This window comes from Fusarium poae, chromosome 3 (genome assembly GCF_019609905.1).
Source record: "Fusarium poae strain DAOMC 252244 chromosome 3, whole genome shotgun sequence".
NCBI classification, from domain to species: Eukaryota; Fungi; Ascomycota; class Sordariomycetes; order Hypocreales; family Nectriaceae; genus Fusarium; species Fusarium poae.
This window is the reverse complement of record NC_058401.1, coordinates 7,433,211-7,450,227: the sequence shown is the minus strand read 5'-3', so window position 1 is coordinate 7,450,227 and position 17,017 is coordinate 7,433,211. Positions and strand designations below refer to the sequence as shown.

Genomic DNA, 17,017 nt, shown 5'->3' with positions numbered 1-17,017 from the left:
TATTTTTTTTTTTTATAATAATAAAGAATAAGTATTTAATATAATAAAATAAAGTTTTCTTTTTTTTTTATTATTAAGAATTTACTTATTTTTCTTAATATTTTAATTATATATATATATAATCTTTTTTTTATTATTTAAAGTCTTTTATAATTTCTTAATAAAAAAAGTATAGCCTTTTAATTTTATTTATTTATTAATACTTTTAAAAAGCTTCTCTTAAAAGCTAAATATAGCTTTAAATAGAAAAATATTATTAAAAAAGTTATTAATATTATAAATAATTAGATTTATAATATTAATACCTTAAAGATAGTTAAGTATTATTATTATTAATTATAAAAAGAAAAGTAAATTAATTAAAATTAATAAAGTAATATTAAAATAAAGAAATATAAAATATATATATTTATATTTAATTAATCTAATTAAAGGTATATAAGAAAGAAAAGCTATATATTAAAGGAAAAAGCAGTATATAGATTCTATATATATAGCTAGCTATATAATTTATTATATGACTATATATATATAGCTAGCTGTGCGGGTACTGGTACCTAATGAAGCTTACCATAACGGCTGAGTCAGCATTTTGGGATCGTCACAAGCCTGTGGATTGCCGAGGCTAAATGCCTCCCCGTGGCAAATACAATATCGAAATTCGGTCCCTTGAAGAACTGATCAAGTTAACCGCTATTCAATCAACATGGCACCTTTGTCACCATCGATGCCAATCATCATCGGGATCGGCGAGATCTGCCAGAGGGACTTCACTATCGAAACATGCAGTGAGCCGGCTGAACTCATCTCATCAGCCATCCGCGGTGCATTCCAGGACTCTGGTATTGATTCCATTGAAAGAATAGATAGCATTTCAGTCGTCCCACCATGGTCTTGGAACTACGATGACCTGCCGAAGTTGCTTGCACAAAGACTTAGCATCCAACCATCTCACCTTGAACTCTCTAAACATGGAGGAAATACACCTGCTCTCCTTTGCGATAAAGCAGCAGCCAGAATCGCTTCTGGGAAATCCAAAATGGCTGTTGTTACAGGAGGAGAAGCATTGGCCTCGCGTAAGTGACGAGGGGCGGGAAGAAGGATGAGTGGCTGACATGTCTACAGTATTCGCATGTCAAAAGGCTGGGAGATTACCTCCACCAGGATGGACAGCCGTAGACCCCAATGCTAAACGATATAGTCCTGGGGATACTTCACTTAAACAAGGTAGTCTCTGAAACACCATTCGTCCGAACAAGAATTCTGACGCGGTTTAGGAGCTGGTGCGACACATTCTATCGGCAATCCGATCCAAGTATACCCTCTGTACGAAAACGCATACAGGAAGCAAAATCAGCAATCCTATGTAGAGAACCACAATGAATCAGCCGAGCTTTATTCCCAGTTCGACAAGATCGCATGTCAGCATCCTAACAGTTGGAGAGCAGGCGAAACCCCCAGAAGTCTTGAAGATATCAAGACAGTGAGCAAACGAAATAGGATGATATGTACACCTTGTAGGTCCACTGTTACTATGCTATCAACGTTTGCTAACTATTCAGATCCACTGTTGATGAACGCATTCAATGGAGTCAATCTAGCTGCTGCTTGTATCATCACGTCAACGGAATACGCTACCGAGTTGGGAGTACCGCGCGAGAAATGGGTGTATATAACCGGTGGTGCTGGCTCCAACGACAGCCAAGACTGTAAGATCTATCTCTCTTCTGTATCATAACAACTAACCGTGTAATTTTTTACAGTCTGGGAGCGAAAGGATTATCACTCAAGTCCAGCTATTGAGTATTCCATCGACAATGCTCTCAAGGCCGCCGGACTCGCTAAAGATGAGATAGACTGCTTCGACTTCTACTCGTAAGTCTTCCGCTATGATATTCTAACGAGGCTAAACCGTAGACAGGTGTTTCCCTATTGTACCGAAGATTGCTTGCAAGCACGTTGGACTTGACCTGCTGGATCCAAAGAAACCCATCACACTCCTGGGTGGATTGACTTCATTCGGTGGCGCCGGTAACAATTATTCACTACATGTAGGATATTTCTCTATGATATGATGAACGCATCTAACTGCTTTTGATAGGCCACTGCAGAGATGGTCAGAGTTATACGCAATGGCAAATATCAGAACGGTCTAGTCCTTGCCAATGGCGGAGTTCTATCCTGGCAACACGCCATCTGTCTCTCAGCGCAACCGAAGAGGAATGGCTCACCTTACCAAGTACAAAACGTTCTCGACAATGGGCAAATGTCTCAAGGTCCGGCGTTCACTTCCAAGGCACAAGGCAAAGCCATTATTGAGGTACGTCACATTTTCTGAAGAGTGCCTTTTCTAACATAAACGCAGACATACACTGTGGATCATGATCGAAGTGGCCCGAAATTGGGGCATATTGTAGGAAGGCTTATTGAAACTGGGGAGAGGTTCATTGCGAATCATGGTGATGAAATGACTTTGTCGGCTCTGGTGAGTATCAGCACTGAACCAATTGGTATGAAAGGCTTCGTCGAAGTCGGCTCTGATGGACGAAATTTGTTCTCTGTTGATCCACCGGTAAAGCTGTAGTTAGTCCGGCCTTTCAGTCCGAATATGGCCGGGTATGAATCACGAGAATGGGAATTAGTCTAGTATCTTTAGTATGGCCTACTCTTACATACATAGCGGCAACTTATATATACTCAAAATGAATAAACGAAGACTGCGTGGCATTTACTTACTTTTATTGGACAACATCCGAGGAATATTTCGTGCTGGCTTCAACTGCTGATCTTGCTTCAACCATCGGCACATTCTCCGGGATGCAACCAAACACCCCGCACGAGGAACGATGATTTCCCCGCAGACTAGGGATGATCTCTACTTAACCTTAACGAAAGTTGAAGATGCGCGCCTATAGGAACTGCTTCTTGTGCATGTCGTGGACTTTTCGATCGTATGTCATCGTCAAGTAAAGATACACCCGCACATAGAAGCAACCGCACCTATTAAAACCTCGTAATTATGTCATGAACTTGGTGTCATTGTTTTGAGGTAGTATTTTGGGAACTCGGACTTTACCACTCTCAAGGATCAACAAAACCTGCTCCGGGATCATTTTACCAGGATATTTCAGGCATATAAATACCACAATGAGTAACCCAGCACCAGCTCGGCGTGATAGACGCAGTATTGGCCAGTTCAAAGGCCCCATCATCATCGCAATGTCGGCACTCGCGTTTGCAGCACTTCTTGCCAGTATCGGAGGCACGTCTGGCAAGACAGTCAGATCCCCAACTCCTCCAATGGGTTGGAACTCCTACAACCACTACAATTGCAATCCTTCCGAGGAGATTATCAAGATCAACGCCAAAGGATTGGTAGATCTGGGCTTTCTAGACCTAGGCTACAGCATTGTTACCGTCGATTGCGGATGGCCTTCAAGAGATCGGGATAGTGAGGGCAGACTTCAGTGGAATGAGACTCTGTTTCCTTCAGGTCCAAAGGCTCTCGGCGAGTATATCCACGACTTGGGACTAGAGTTTGGCCTCTACTCTGGCGCTGGATATCTCCAGTGTGGTTCATATGACATCCCTGCCTCCCTAGGTACGCCCATTTCTGATGCATTCAGACCAAGCATGACTGACTGATACAACCAGGATACGAGGAGATTGACGCAAAGTCATTTGCTGAGTGGGGAGGCGATACCCTCAAGTAACAATCCTCCCAGTTCTTGCCATGGCATATCTAGCTAATGTTAATATTGATAGGTATGACAACTGCTACGCCACATCCAAGACTGATATGGTTGACTCAGACTCTGCCGAAGCCAAGAGTCCCGACCGATTTATCAAGATGGCCGCCGCCATCAACGAGACTGATCGTGACATCAAATACTTCCTCTGCCAATGGGGTATTGGTGAAGATGTCCCACAATGGTATGTAGCGACTACCGACTCCTGTGCTCTCTCTGACGCTATGGCAGGGCCACCCAAGTAGGAAATTCGTGGAGAATGAGTAACGACATCTTCAATGCATGGAGAGCAATCTGGCGCATCACCAACCAGGCTGTTGCCCACTCAAAGTATAACCGTCCTGGCGCGTTTGCAGACTTGGATATGCTCATGTAAGTATCCAACCTGAAGTCTTTAGCAGCTGTTTAACAATGGTAGTATCGGCCTTGGTGCTCTCTCATACGAAGAAGAGCGTTTCCACTTCGGTCTCTGGTCCATGATGAAGTCTCCTCTCATTATCGGAGGAGTGATGGACGCTAAACAAATACCTGCTGAATCTCTCGAAGTGATGTCCAACAAAGAAGCCATCGCTATTAACCAAGATGCACTAGGTCAAGCAGCAGAGCTAGTGATTCGGTACACCGAAGAAGAGTGGGATATCTGGTCCGGTAACCTCACTTCAAACCGCAAGGTCCTTGGCGTTGCGAACTGGAAGAATGAAACTCAAACTGTTGAAGTTGACCTGGCACTTATTGGTGTTGAGAAGGCCAAGGCGCGAGATGTCTGGGCTCACGAGGATCTTACTGTTTCTGGTACTCAGAAATTCGAACTGAAGCCTCATGAGCTGCGACTCCTCGTTCTATCAGACATCAGCCAAACTTCCAAGCCCAAGCCAGCGGGATATTACCCAGCTTCCAAGGCGTCACTGGAAGGTTCAGCTTCGCTCGCTGACTGCGGAGAAAACGAATGTCTACCAGCCAACGAGAAGATTAAATCCATCGGTGAAGGTGCCAAGGCAACCTTCAAATCTGTCAGCGCTCCGAAGGACGGCTCGCTTTACGTCGGGGTGGACTACATCAACCACGAGTATCACCACACGATTGGCGACTGGGAAACCAACTCGAGGAACATGTCGATATCTGTCAATGGGGAGGATGCCAAACGATGGGCGTTCCCGAATGCTGGCGGCGATTGGTTCGAAAGTGATCGCATGGTGATCCTTTTAGATGGGTTCAAGAAGGGTGATGACAATACTGTTGCTTTCACTGCTTCCACCTCCGGAGATTGGGCGCCTGATTTGGTTGGCCTTCAGGTTCTAGTATAGATATTTGCAAATCGGTGCACCGCTGTCACAGTAACGAGAAAGCTCATAGTGGCTTGAGCAAATCAGCTGGTCAAGTACTTACTAGATGGGTAGTGACAATTGTATCAAGAAGCTTCAGTATCTAAACTCTTACTGTAAAATTATACTGCTCTTGACCACTCAGTCGCTTTTCCGTCCCCTTGAAAACGAAAACACCACTAGTCTTCTTCGGTGCCTTGATACTAACCTCCATATTCTTCTTGTTATTGGTCAGCTTCCAAGTGACTTCAACGCTGCCTCCAAAGGCAGTCTTCACACGACCATGCGCGTAATCCAAGCCCATAGACAAGCCACTCTCCGGCCCGACAACCCATTTCTTATACCCATACCCATCGATCCTCTGTGCAGGTCGAAGTCCTGCTGCCCACTCGGTAAGAACATATGTAGCTGCGCCGCCCCATGGGTGACCTAGGGATGTGAACAGACCCAAACCAGGACTGCCGTCGTGAAGAACATACTCCCAGCTTGCTCCCGTGGATGTCTTGATGTCGTCTACCATGGGGCCCCAGAGCGTATCAATCAGCTTGGATCCTTGTTTGTCGGCGCCGTACTCGAAGAGCGCTGGGAGAAGGAAACCGTTGGTGTTGGGGCTGATACTGGCAGTAGGTGCATCCGGATCTGCTCTAGTATTGTCAAGATATCCTGGGCCAAGAGCAAGCTTATCAAGGGCCTTGAAAGAGCGTGTGGCTTGGGTCCGAGTAGCGACCTTGCTTGTGGTGCAGAATGAGATACCTGTGACAGAGAAGTCGGTTTCGTTTGCAGTAGAAAGCTTCCAAACACCAAGATCATCGTTCCAAAGTGACTTGCGAATAGATTGTGTAAGCTTATCACCAGCTTCTTTCCACTTCTTTGCCGAATTCTTCTTGCCAATCGCTTGAGCAAGTTCAGCCATGGAATGGAGAGCCTGGACAGTCATACAGGAGACTGAAGAACCAGACACAGCAGGGCCAGTAAATGCGCCGTTGAGATGGACCAGTCCATCGGTCTTGTTGATCGTGCTCACAGACCACTCAACCACGCGCTCAAAGTACTTCCACTCCTGTTTGAGCAAGTCGAGGTCGTTGCTGGACTGCACGTAGTAGTACAGTGACAAAAGGCCGAGGAGCTGGTAGTCTTCCAATCCATAGTTATCGGAGAAAACTGTGATATTTGGTTGGTAACCAAGTGGCGCACTCATACTGAATAGTCCGTCCTCATTCTGTGTTGGGATAAGGGACTCAAACGTTCCTCTCTGAAGATCGTGACGTGATGTGCTGACACCTATGATTCGTGAGGTGTGGAAATAGTCTCCGAGCCAAATCAGGCGATCGCGTTTTGGTCCATCAAGACACGCCGCAAAGATGTTCTCTCTGACGCCGTACTCGTCAAGTATATCATCAGAGGTCAAACTGCTTTCATATACAAGCTTTCCCTTATCGTCGTCGTGGACCTTGACATTGCGGTAGTAAGCCTTTTGATCCTGATACGCACCAAGACCAAAACGACCAGTGAGCGTAATGGGCTTCATTTGACCTCTGAACAAGACACGGTAGGAAGTAAGCGACATGTTGAAGATCTTGGTTCCGTCGATGGAAGCACTGAGGTAACCATTATTGAGGGTAGTTCGGACCTTGTACCACTGGTTTTCGTGGACGGGAAATGGTAGGTCAAAGGTCTTCAACAAGTAAGTAGGCAGGGTAGTCTGGTTGACTTGTCCCCAGCCGGAAGTGACTTGCAAAGTGTTGCGAGGGGATAGTGTATAGTTGTGGTTCTTGAAGGTAGTCGCCTTGGGCAAGTCTCCGGTGATCTGAAGGCCGATTCCACCACCTTTACCAATCTCCCAAGCCTTTTCATGGTCAGTATGTGCTTGAAGCAGCGTCAGAAAAAATGACTTACGACTCCATACCAGATACCACCTCTCTCGATCTTGGTCTCAAACTCAAGAGTGTGATTTCCAACAAGAGGGGCCTTCTCACTCTGGATAGGTCTCAAAGACTCGATCAGGGCTCCATTCTTGGGGTCAACACGCCAAGTGGATGGCTGACTGCCTTGCTCGAGACACGAAGACTGCGCACCTCGCACTCCAACTTTCCAGATTTCATTCAGACGTTTGTCGCTACAGTCAAAGAAACCAGGTTCCTCATCCGGGTTCTTGTTCGGAAAACTGGCGTGAAACCCAACGTTGGAGAACTTGATGCTTCCCTCGGTCAAAAGTCTTAGAGACTCCCACCGCTGACCACCTTGAACGAGGAATGCATCGTAGCGTCCAGTCTTGGTGATGTTCAGAGTTTCGATACGGAAGTTACTCCCAAGCTGGTTTCCATACAGAAACGGGCCATCACCGAAAGGTTCTTCCAGTCCTTGGTAGGCTTCGGTGTATTTGACCTCGATTTGGGCAGGACCACTGAGTGACTTTACGTCAAAGAATGGTACACCACCTACTTCGTGGCCGTAATCGATCACAGCAATGGTATTCTTCTTTGAGTCAAGAGTGAAGCTAGTGAAAGGCTTGGTTTTGTAGGTAGGTTCGGTACTCAGAGCGAGGCCTTTGGGTAGGAAAGGCTTTTCGATGCTGGTGTTTATTGATTAGGTCGAATATTCTCAATTTTAAGTTGGACTTGGAGATACTTACTGTGCATCGCAAAGTCCTACCGACTCAAGCAGGACCACACCGAGAATGTTCAAACTCGAGAACCAAGTTGGACTCAACATGACAACCAAGGTTCTCCGTGTTTCCTTGACCCTGGAACTATCCACGACGAAAGCATTGTGATTTTATTTCATCGTCCCGGCAGTCAATAGGCTCGGTACGCTTCGGCTCGGCATCAAGATCGAGGGGAACAAGTCGGCATTGAGTTACATGGTAGCTTGACGCTATGCCTTTGGCACGAAGCTCAATGGCCTAAGATGGCTGGACCTTGCAAGATGGAGACGACGACGTAATTTCGGTACTTAATGACCCGAATGATCGACGCTACCCCGGATTGTGTCGCACCGGCCATTCAAACGGTCCGATAGCACCCCGCGTTCGGTGTCCTAGAGTTACCGACAAGCTACCCTGGACATGACCAGTGGAAATGGATTTACAGAAGCATGCAATACCTATTTCTTATTACTACATCGCATCCAGTAAGTGAAAAGACTTCAAGGGGCATTCCCCGGAGAAAAATGTAACTTAAACAACAAAGGTAGGATAAATGACATGTTTAAGCGCTTCAGTATGGGGCAAAATGGAATACATTTGACAACTAAACAAACCAGGCTCACACAGAGTAAACATCGGCATGACCGCTAAACAACAATCATTGCTTATACAAGTAAACATGTCAAATACCCCGTTCGATTAGAAATTCATTATCAACAATTGATCACTCCCTTGCCAATAATTTAAGCATGACAGACAAATCACCTAGAACTCAAGGAACCGACCCACAAAAAAGCAGAAATTTGCAAAAACAAAAATGCTGGTTCCCCGAAACCTGGATCGAACAAGTGACCTTTCGATGACATATAACAATTACAGTCGAACGCTCTTCCAGCTGAGCTATTCGGGGAGGATCTCCGAAACGGAGGAATAGCCATTGGTGAGATGTGGGACAGTAATTTGTGTATATGATCAGCCAGATCACCAATAGCTATGAAAATGCAGACGCGCATTCACCACAATCCAATCCTCATCTGTAGAGTTTCCATGCATGTCATGCCCGTCAATCGTCGATCTGATTACCACTTAAACAATCCTGGAATTACAATGCGAGAGTGATGAGCGATCGTCGCGAATGCGCATTGGCCATGTTCAATGGCGCACGATTGCTAGACGCTACAAGGGCCTCATAGTGCCCCTGCTCTATAACACAGATTCAACTTACTAAAATCGTTCAGCTGTTCAGAGTGTGAGCATGACGACAAAATTGAAGGTGTAGAGAACACTGGAAGGTGGTGGTAGATATGGCAGACCAGATGTGAAAAATGCAAAAAAAAGATATTCGTAGCTAGCAGCTACTGGTTTCGATCCAGTGACCTCCGGGTTATGAGCCCGGCTGAGGAATTGTTAGTGCGAATTACGATACACAAGATTCGAGTAAACATACCGCGCTTCCACTGCGCCAAGCTGCTTTTTGGTGCTTTGTTGTTATTTTGCCACCCCATTTTGCGTACTATATTCTTGAACGCTCCAGTCAGCACTCCATGAAGCATGGAATTTAGAATATCACCAAGTGCAATCGCATCGTCAAGGACACAGCACGATTAATTCTTCGGACCTATTTTCGCACCCAATCAATTAATTTAACAGACCGACACCATCGATTTTAGCCTGGGCATTACTCAACTCTGCCGTTGGAGCCGGTTCGTTAGTTTAAACGAGGAAAACCGAGTCATGTCCGTCTAGGGGAGTTCTAGGATTGGATGTTTTTATGGAGGAGCTGAAAGATAAAATTCAGGGGATAATTTAGACCCTGACGCCTAATATTCGGAACTTGTTCCCCCTTTCTAATCCACGTGGGGAAGGCGTCTGTCTTTTCCTTCCCTCAACGGGCGCATCTATGCATTGTAAGACACGGCTTGGCCGAAGCTTCTGCTGTTGACCTTGACTTGACGTCTGCTGATGGCGGCATTTGTTCCGCTATTTTCGGTTTCATGGATCCGATGTCATAATTAGATTGTCATGCCAAGCCAATACGACTGATCGCGTAGATGAGGTTCAACAAAGCACTTTCAGTTATTGTGATCTGGACTTTGATTACCTGATCTTGACATGACAAACAGGACGTCCTGTCAGAAAGGAGAATTGTTTCGTTTGGTTAGTCTTTTTCTGTTGGATTTGAAGTTATTAAAATTGTTTAATTTGTGAAATGTCATTGGCAGAGGCTATGCTGGATAGATTCAAGACATCGACTGGCGCTGACATGTCCAAACTATTTCATGAATGAAACTGTTCCATTTATGGTCTTTCGTCTCGTCTTCTTCCCCGGAGCTCCAACTCCACTAGCGTCGCTGGAACGTTTTCCACTTCCGCAAACGACCCCACCATCCATCACAAGAAGTAGTAGTGATCGACTCGAGTCAGGGACTTGGGCCTCAATCACCAGATCCTAGATAGAATAGCAAGGTGCATAAAGTGTTCCGGTTGGCACATCGGAGCCATTGGTCTAGTATGTACGGGGTAAAGACCACAAGTTTAGTTCTACTTTGATCCTTAGCCGAGTACTAATGCCAAGGTCCAAGGCTCTGGTTGCAACACTAGCATGAACTCTATTGATAAGTTAAAATGATGTGACAGACATCAGTTTACGTACGTGCCTGTCCGTAGCTCGATATTTACGAAAATGAAAGACCCTCTTTGCTGCAGGCACAGAAGAGCTATCAGGTAATAACAGTGATCTAATAGAAATTGTATCCTTGCTTTGTCTCACATACCATGTGAAATATCAGACATGGACATTGGAATGCTGATCTTTAGCTGTATATCAAAGCCAATGGCGATCAGTGAATCGAGATATGAATATGCCCGCTTCAGTCTGAGATACATGCCAGCTAATAATATTCCGGGGATGGAATACGCCTACCCGTCTGTGGTTCGCTTGCTTCCTCTTTCACGTTAGTGGACGCCCGGACTAACGTGTTGCAACCATCACCTCACCCAACCTCAGCCCACCTTGGATGTCAGAGCTAAAATCAGCTAACTAATGTTAGTCAATGTCCCCTCTAGACCCTGTAAACGAAGGATCTAGAGAAACGCCATTCATCACCCAGTCCCCTCCCTACCCCAGCCGTCATGCGTCGCCGACCCGAACAACTGGACATAAGGTCAGCGTAGGTAATCAAAAGTCGATCTCCCTCTTGCTCCGTCCCCTCTCAGTTGTCCTGTCACTTTCGTTTCATACTTCGAGTCGAACAATTCTAGCAGCGACCGCTGCATTTGTCAAGACTCGCCATGGACTACTTCGAGGTGTGCTGGTCCATCTTCAGCACCATTTGCTTGGTTAATGTCGTATTTGGTATCCTGGTATGCGAGATCACCACGTTCACTGTATTGGCTGCTGTACCTATCTTCTCATCCGCTGCGGGCGCCATTGCAAATGGTCTTTGCTATTATGTCTACTACCAAAAGCACCCTGTTGTCAATGAGGTCGTAGCAGCTGTCTTTTCCGATTTCTTCTGGCTGGTAGGTCGATTGATTACTTGGTGTCTACCATTCGCGCTTATTGACTGTCTGGATAGCTGCAAGAAGCAAGTTTATTGCTATACAGTTACATCATTCTCCAACGAGTCCTACGACCTAACCAATGGCGACTTTTCTCTACCATCTTCTGGGGTTTGATGGTCTGTACTGCCATCTCCCGTGTTTTTATCGCCATTTACCGGGCAAAATTTCTCATGCAAGGCGTGCACGAATACGAGGTCATTATCAACTACTTACATATCGGCTACTTCACATTTATGGCTATTTCAGAATGTCTCAGCGCCTATTTCCTTGTCGTCATTTTCGCTTCCGCCACGACGTCGAGTATGAGCGCGGCACTCAAAGTCGGTCTCTTGCGTTATCTTACACGCAGTACTGAGATGCGCGTCGCTTTCCTAGCCTTGATCGGTGTTGTTCGAACTATTATCCATCCTTTCCAGACTCCAGGACAAAAGGCAGTCAATATTGCTAGTCAGCTTGATCGTTTCCTCTACGCCCTCTTTTGTCTTTACCCAATTGTCTTGTAGTAAGTAAACCTGACATTTTGCCCTCAACTAAGCTAACAGAGCTTCCAGCTTCGATACCCTGGCCTCCAAACTTCGATTCAACGAGGATAGATCCATCTATACACACAGCGATCAGCCGGGAAATCCTACGCGTTATGGGATGAATACTACTCAGACTCAGACTCGATGCTATACCACAAAGTCCAACTATGCATCCAAGATGTATGGTGGCGACATTGGGCAGGAAGGAAATAACTCGCAAGAACAAATTGTTCCTCCAAATGGTTCAACCCGATCAGAGATTTCCGAGGTTGAATTGCAGGATATGGATGTTGAGGGACTTGTCATTAGAAAGACAACCGAGGTCACTGTCACATAACAGAAATGGTTTATAAACCTATTGCCATTATAGATTTCCTAATAGATAATTATAAATAAATTCACTACCCTGGCAAGCCCCGGCCAATAATCCCGACTACCTCTTTACGTCGAAAACCATATCGTGGGTTTGCTGGATAAACACATATTCAAGGTGCTTGCGCCCGTTCCTGTGACTATAGCACTCCGAAATATATATCCTTTGACCTAATATCAATACTGCAGCGGATATAACACATATTGAGATTTTGGTTGCGACTAGTGCAGCAGCAGATGCATACATCGGCTTCAAGAAACAGGGTTCATAAGTGGCCCGACTCCGAAACTCCGCGAAACCCACTCCGCAAACCACAGTCCGCATCTTGCTCCATCCGTGCATTGCGTGTATATAAACCAATCCCAGGACAAGGTAGTCATGGTACAAAACGAATTCGGTATCTCATCATCAAACATCATGGGAAGAGTTGCTGTTGCTGGAGGCTCATCAGGTCTCGGCCAGTTTCTGGACTACTGGGCAGCCCCTCGAATCCCGACGTATATCGGTGCAGCAAACATCCAAATCGATTCAGAAAATAGGGTAGCTGTAATTCCGGGCGATGGAAACAATCCCGTGGTCATGACACATTCTACTGATGCGGCAAAGTTTACTGTCGCATTGCTTGACCTTCCATCTTGGAAGCGCAGACACTCCATTATCGGAAACCGCCTTACCCTCAATGAAGCTGTTAAGCTGGCCGAAGAAGTCATGGGCGTCAAGTTTGATGTCAAGTATTTCTCAATTGAGGATATGAAGACAGGTAACATTGAGCTTACTCCCAGTATGAAAAAGATGTTACCTGGTGTGATGCATGAGGGTTTAAAGGATATATTGGCCAAGGCAGGTATTGGAATGGCCAAAGGAAATGTTGATATTCAGGACAAAGAGGATTTGACAGTCATATTTCCGAGCCTTGAAACACTTACAGTAAGACAAGTTTGGGAAGCGTGGAAGTAGATTTAGGGACGAAGGTAACTGCGGTATAGACTATGATATCTCAGTGGGGACATTGACCCGCTTTCATGAATTGAAGAGTTGACATGATCCCCTGTTGAACGTGAAGGACATCACGAGTAAGATCACGTGATCACATGTGCATGTTTTCTTGTCTGCAGTCCTAAAACTTGGATCTTCTGAAATATCAGCAGCAGCCCCTCCAAAGATTTCTTTATAAAATCACGGCATATTCAATTCAATGTTTATTTGTTTACGCAACGTGTCTTTTTATATATATAATTGAGTCAATCTATCTCTATCTCTATCAGCGTATGACGTATCGACATGCACTCCTACAGCTGCCAAATATGCGGTGTGGACATGGCTATTGCCCGCATCAGGACACCTGACGAGCCACCAAGTGCCGCATGGGATATTGATGGAGCTAACTACATAGGCTGGACCAAGGGACCTTGGGGGGATCATGTGAAAGACGAAGAATGCCAAGATTGTACCACAGCAGATCGTACACCGGCCGATCCTCAGATCTTGCACTGGGAGTCTCTGCGCCGCTGGACAGAAGACGATGATTCGGACGACCAAGACTGGATGCCTGCGTACCATTCCGAAAACGACAACGAGCCCCTCGAATATGACTCGGAATGCGAAAACGCAGAGGGGGCGTCAAGTGAAAGTGGCTGCAACAGTATTGACCCTGACTCACTCAACGAGGATCATGATTGTGTCAAGGATCTGTATCCTGTGTCTGAGCTTGGCGATCAGTTACGACCCGAGCGTCTGCCAAATGGGACCTGGTATAACAACAAGGTCTACTACACCGGTAATCGCCAAGATCCTATAATCGGGGACTTCCCTGGTGAAGGTGAACAGAAGGTCCCACCGGAGCACATCGCCTCACCTTCGTGTCAGAGCCTTCGAGGCATTAACGGTCACAGACTTAGCTTGGAACAGATGAAGAATTGCCGCAATGTGCGCTTTTTGATACCAAAGTCTCGGAATGACGAGAATCTATGTGATGACAAGCTCATGGAAAGAGGCAGTCTTTTCTGTCTTTCAGGAGAGTCGAATGGGTCCAACGTCGTACAGGGCGGACACTGGGTTACTTGGAAGTCGTTTTATCCGCCCCGACATGGCATTCAAGAATTAAGATGTGACTGGCAAATGGTAAATGAAGGGATTCATGTAAGTACTTGCCAAAGCATACTAGTATATGATCTGACACGAGGACAGAATTCACATAATATGTATCCGCTCCCAGTTCATTCATATTGCCTCGACATATACGCTAAAGCATCGTACCGTGCATTGGGTAAGGTTGATCTAGATGGGATATGGCATTGGAGAGAGATAGAAAGTCAGTTGCGACACCCGCATGAAAAGACTCTCTTAAACCACCCCGAAGTATTGAGGGCCCGTGAGGATTGGCACCTTCCATGGCATCATTACACTGGAAGCGAATGGTTAGTCGCGAACCCAGTCGAGATTTCAGACATACACACCGTTTTGGATCCTTGCAAGGACTTGACATTGTCTCGAGAGACTGGGCAGCACCAAGCATCAATTCTTGGGTACATTCCCAAGGAGATTCTTTATCAGATTATCGACCTTCTCAACCCTACAGATGTCAATTCTGTAGCGAAAACCTGTCACATGATGTATCACTTCACTCAGTTAAGGTTCAGAGAGATCGTCCGCAAAGACATGGCTTGGCTTTGGGAGATACTAGAGGACAGCCAGTATCCACAATCTCGGCCAGAAATTCCAGATCGACCCGTTACCTGGGATCCCCTTTGTCCTTTGGGTATCCCACCACCCTCCTTCCCTGTTGGCCTTGAGAAGGAAGAGGTCGAGGCTGAATTATGGGAACAAATCATTCACGAATATCCAGAAATGGAAGAAATCAGCAGGGACGTCAAGACAGCCAACAGCAAGCGTCGGGATGAGATATTGGAACCTTACCAAGTTCAGCTAGAGGTCATGTCAGCACAATGGCTTGCCATTCGTGCAGGTGTAGAAACATGGATCTTGGGCTCACAGAACAACAAAATCGAACTTGATTGGGGACGCACGTGGAGGCTCTTGGGTCCCAAGGCAACCTCGCTTCTTCCTGGGGTACGGAACCGAGCAAGAATTTGGGACCGCTGTCAACGTATCTTGAGCGTCGTAACCTTTCGCCGAAAGGATGGACGTATCGACAAGATGTTAACAAATGTGTTGGCCGGATTGACGGATACTTTTACGCCGGGCTGGAGCAGGGATCCGGAAGTTGATGGATGGTGATAGTCACACACATTTCAAGTATAGTATTGGCTGTATATGATGGCAGATGGATGGTAATAGAAGTTGTGCGTTTTTCAATCAAAGCTGAATGCACTACATAGCAAGCAATGGTCAATGTTAATCTCAACGATTGGGGTTATTCGTATTCATAATTACTCTCTCAACTGATATGTAAGTCTCTCTAACTTATCTTGCAGCCTCCTAACAGACCAGTGATCTTCCCCAAATACCTTAACCTTGCCATCCCTCGCCACCAGGTAGAGATTCCTTGCTTCACGACGACATCCCCAAATCTCAAGAATACCAGCCATGCGTTTCGCTATCCAACAATAAGGAAAACTGCTCTCATCCCAGATACCTGCTACCGTACAAAGAAGTTGTCTGAATATTTGGAACGCATTTGATAGGTCTTTGTTAGCAAGCTCGATCCTGGCTGCTGTGCGTTCGGGCGTTTCGTCTTCGGGACTATAGTATGCGTCCGCCTTGCAGTCATGAGAGATGAGGAGCTGCGGACGGTTGGGATTTGGTGTGCATGAGGATAGAATCTCTCGACCACGTTCATCGAGTAAATCTGCTTGGACGACTGCGTTCCACATATATCCTATTCCTAGTTCTGACTTATCGTTAGATCAATTACGGGGATAGTAGTGACCTAGCTTACCGGTGTAGAGAAGTTTGTGATACCTAGCTCCTTCTCTGTTTACTTCGCTTTCCCACTCTTTGCAATGGCGGGTGAAACACTCGGGCTTGCTACCAGTGTCAGTGGATAGTACATAATACCAGTGGAGGCATGGACCACCTACATTCTCAGAGCATTCAACCTGTCCATGATTCTCTGTTCTTCAGGAGTTCCATTTTCGCCCAAGCTGTAAACATTTGCCTCGTCATTCTGGCTGTTGAGTAGACTTGGTTCCCTTAGTGGCAGAACCTTCATGACCTCGACACATCTCTTCAATTCTCTTCCGACTTCGATCTTATCAAGGTATGCTGTGGTGTCGACTTCCATATCTTCTCTCTTCTTGTAGTCGAACAACTTGACGCCTTCGAGACCGTGGTCCACGTTGAAGCGGTAATATCGAACACTATTTATCCCGAATTGCTCAGCGACATTCCTGTGGATTGTGGCTGTTCCAGTAACAATTTTCTTCATGACCTCGACTGCCTTGACTGGAGCTCGTAGCTTCGCAGAAAGACCTTCCATAATAGTGTCATTGTCCATACGGACAATCTCGCCCATGCCCGTGTTGAGATAAGACTTTGATATGTGAATAAATTGATTGAAGATCTAAGTTAAAGGACTATAACAGAGGAAGAGATATATATAATATAATTATATAATTATACCTATAATATCCTCTATATTTAATACTCCTACTTAAGCTTATAATTATATAGAAATTAGTCTTTCTAGTTCTTTAAGTAAGTAAAGGTTATATATAGTCTATTTAGCTTTATTATTAGCTTTATTTTTATTAATATTTAAGCTTATCTATCTATAAAGTAATAAATAGAGAGATAAAGATAATAAATAAATAAATAAATAAATAAATAAATAAATAAATAAATAAATAAATAAATAAATAAATAAATAAATAAATAAATAA

The 17,017-nt window shown here is 45.3% G+C and overlaps 7 protein-coding genes and 2 non-coding genes across 9 annotated transcripts; 5 read left to right on the top strand and 4 right to left on the bottom strand.

Moving 5' to 3' along the window:
- Positions 1-706: 706 nt before the first annotated feature.
- Positions 707-2,584, top strand: FPOAC1_009906 (uncharacterized protein; the record flags this gene model as incomplete). The annotated part of the gene is made up of 8 exons (XM_044854317.1): positions 707-1,076; positions 1,126-1,227; positions 1,278-1,517; positions 1,563-1,709; positions 1,764-1,875; positions 1,922-2,051; positions 2,102-2,320; positions 2,366-2,584. The coding sequence occupies 8 exons, from the start codon at positions 707-709 to the stop codon at positions 2,582-2,584; spliced, it is 1,539 nt and encodes a 512-aa protein (XP_044706987.1).
- Positions 2,585-3,147: 563 nt separating this feature from the next.
- Positions 3,148-5,053, top strand: FPOAC1_009905 (uncharacterized protein; the record flags this gene model as incomplete). Its single annotated transcript, XM_044854316.1, has 5 exons — positions 3,148-3,601; positions 3,655-3,709; positions 3,766-3,933; positions 3,981-4,121; positions 4,168-5,053. The coding sequence occupies 5 exons, from the start codon at positions 3,148-3,150 to the stop codon at positions 5,051-5,053; spliced, it is 1,704 nt and encodes a 567-aa protein (XP_044706986.1).
- Positions 5,054-5,174: 121 nt separating this feature from the next.
- FPOAC1_009904 (uncharacterized protein) lies at positions 5,175-7,783 on the bottom strand (the record flags this gene model as incomplete). Its single annotated transcript, XM_044854315.1, has 3 exons — positions 5,175-6,917; positions 6,968-7,643; positions 7,704-7,783. The coding sequence occupies 3 exons, from the start codon at positions 7,781-7,783 to the stop codon at positions 5,175-5,177; spliced, it is 2,499 nt and encodes an 832-aa protein (XP_044706985.1).
- Positions 7,784-8,540: 757 nt separating this feature from the next.
- FPOAC1_009903 lies at positions 8,541-8,625 on the bottom strand. Its single transcript has one exon. It is a non-coding gene; the product is annotated as a tRNA-Tyr (tRNA).
- A 439-nt stretch (positions 8,626-9,064) lies between these two features.
- On the bottom strand, positions 9,065-9,187 carry FPOAC1_009902. Its single transcript has one exon. It is a non-coding gene; the product is annotated as a tRNA-Met (tRNA).
- Positions 9,188-10,847: 1,660 nt separating this feature from the next.
- On the top strand, positions 10,848-12,140 carry FPOAC1_009901 (uncharacterized protein; the record flags this gene model as incomplete). Its single annotated transcript, XM_044854314.1, has 4 exons — positions 10,848-10,879; positions 11,000-11,237; positions 11,294-11,781; positions 11,831-12,140. 4 exons carry the CDS (start codon positions 10,848-10,850, stop codon positions 12,138-12,140), a joined length of 1,068 nt encoding a protein of 355 aa, XP_044706984.1.
- Positions 12,141-12,593: 453 nt separating this feature from the next.
- Positions 12,594-13,133, top strand: FPOAC1_009900 (uncharacterized protein; the record flags this gene model as incomplete). Its single annotated transcript, XM_044854313.1, has 1 exon — positions 12,594-13,133. The coding sequence occupies one exon, from the start codon at positions 12,594-12,596 to the stop codon at positions 13,131-13,133; it is 540 nt and encodes a 179-aa protein (XP_044706983.1).
- Positions 13,134-13,457: 324 nt separating this feature from the next.
- On the top strand, positions 13,458-15,413 carry FPOAC1_009899 (uncharacterized protein; the record flags this gene model as incomplete). Its single annotated transcript, XM_044854312.1, has 2 exons — positions 13,458-14,315; positions 14,364-15,413. The coding sequence occupies 2 exons, from the start codon at positions 13,458-13,460 to the stop codon at positions 15,411-15,413; spliced, it is 1,908 nt and encodes a 635-aa protein (XP_044706982.1).
- A 78-nt stretch (positions 15,414-15,491) lies between these two features.
- Positions 15,492-16,650, bottom strand: FPOAC1_009898 (uncharacterized protein; the record flags this gene model as incomplete). Its single annotated transcript, XM_044854311.1, has 4 exons — positions 15,492-15,506; positions 15,644-16,026; positions 16,075-16,163; positions 16,217-16,650. 4 exons carry the CDS (start codon positions 16,648-16,650, stop codon positions 15,492-15,494), a joined length of 921 nt encoding a protein of 306 aa, XP_044706981.1.
- Positions 16,651-17,017: the final 367 nt, after the last annotated feature.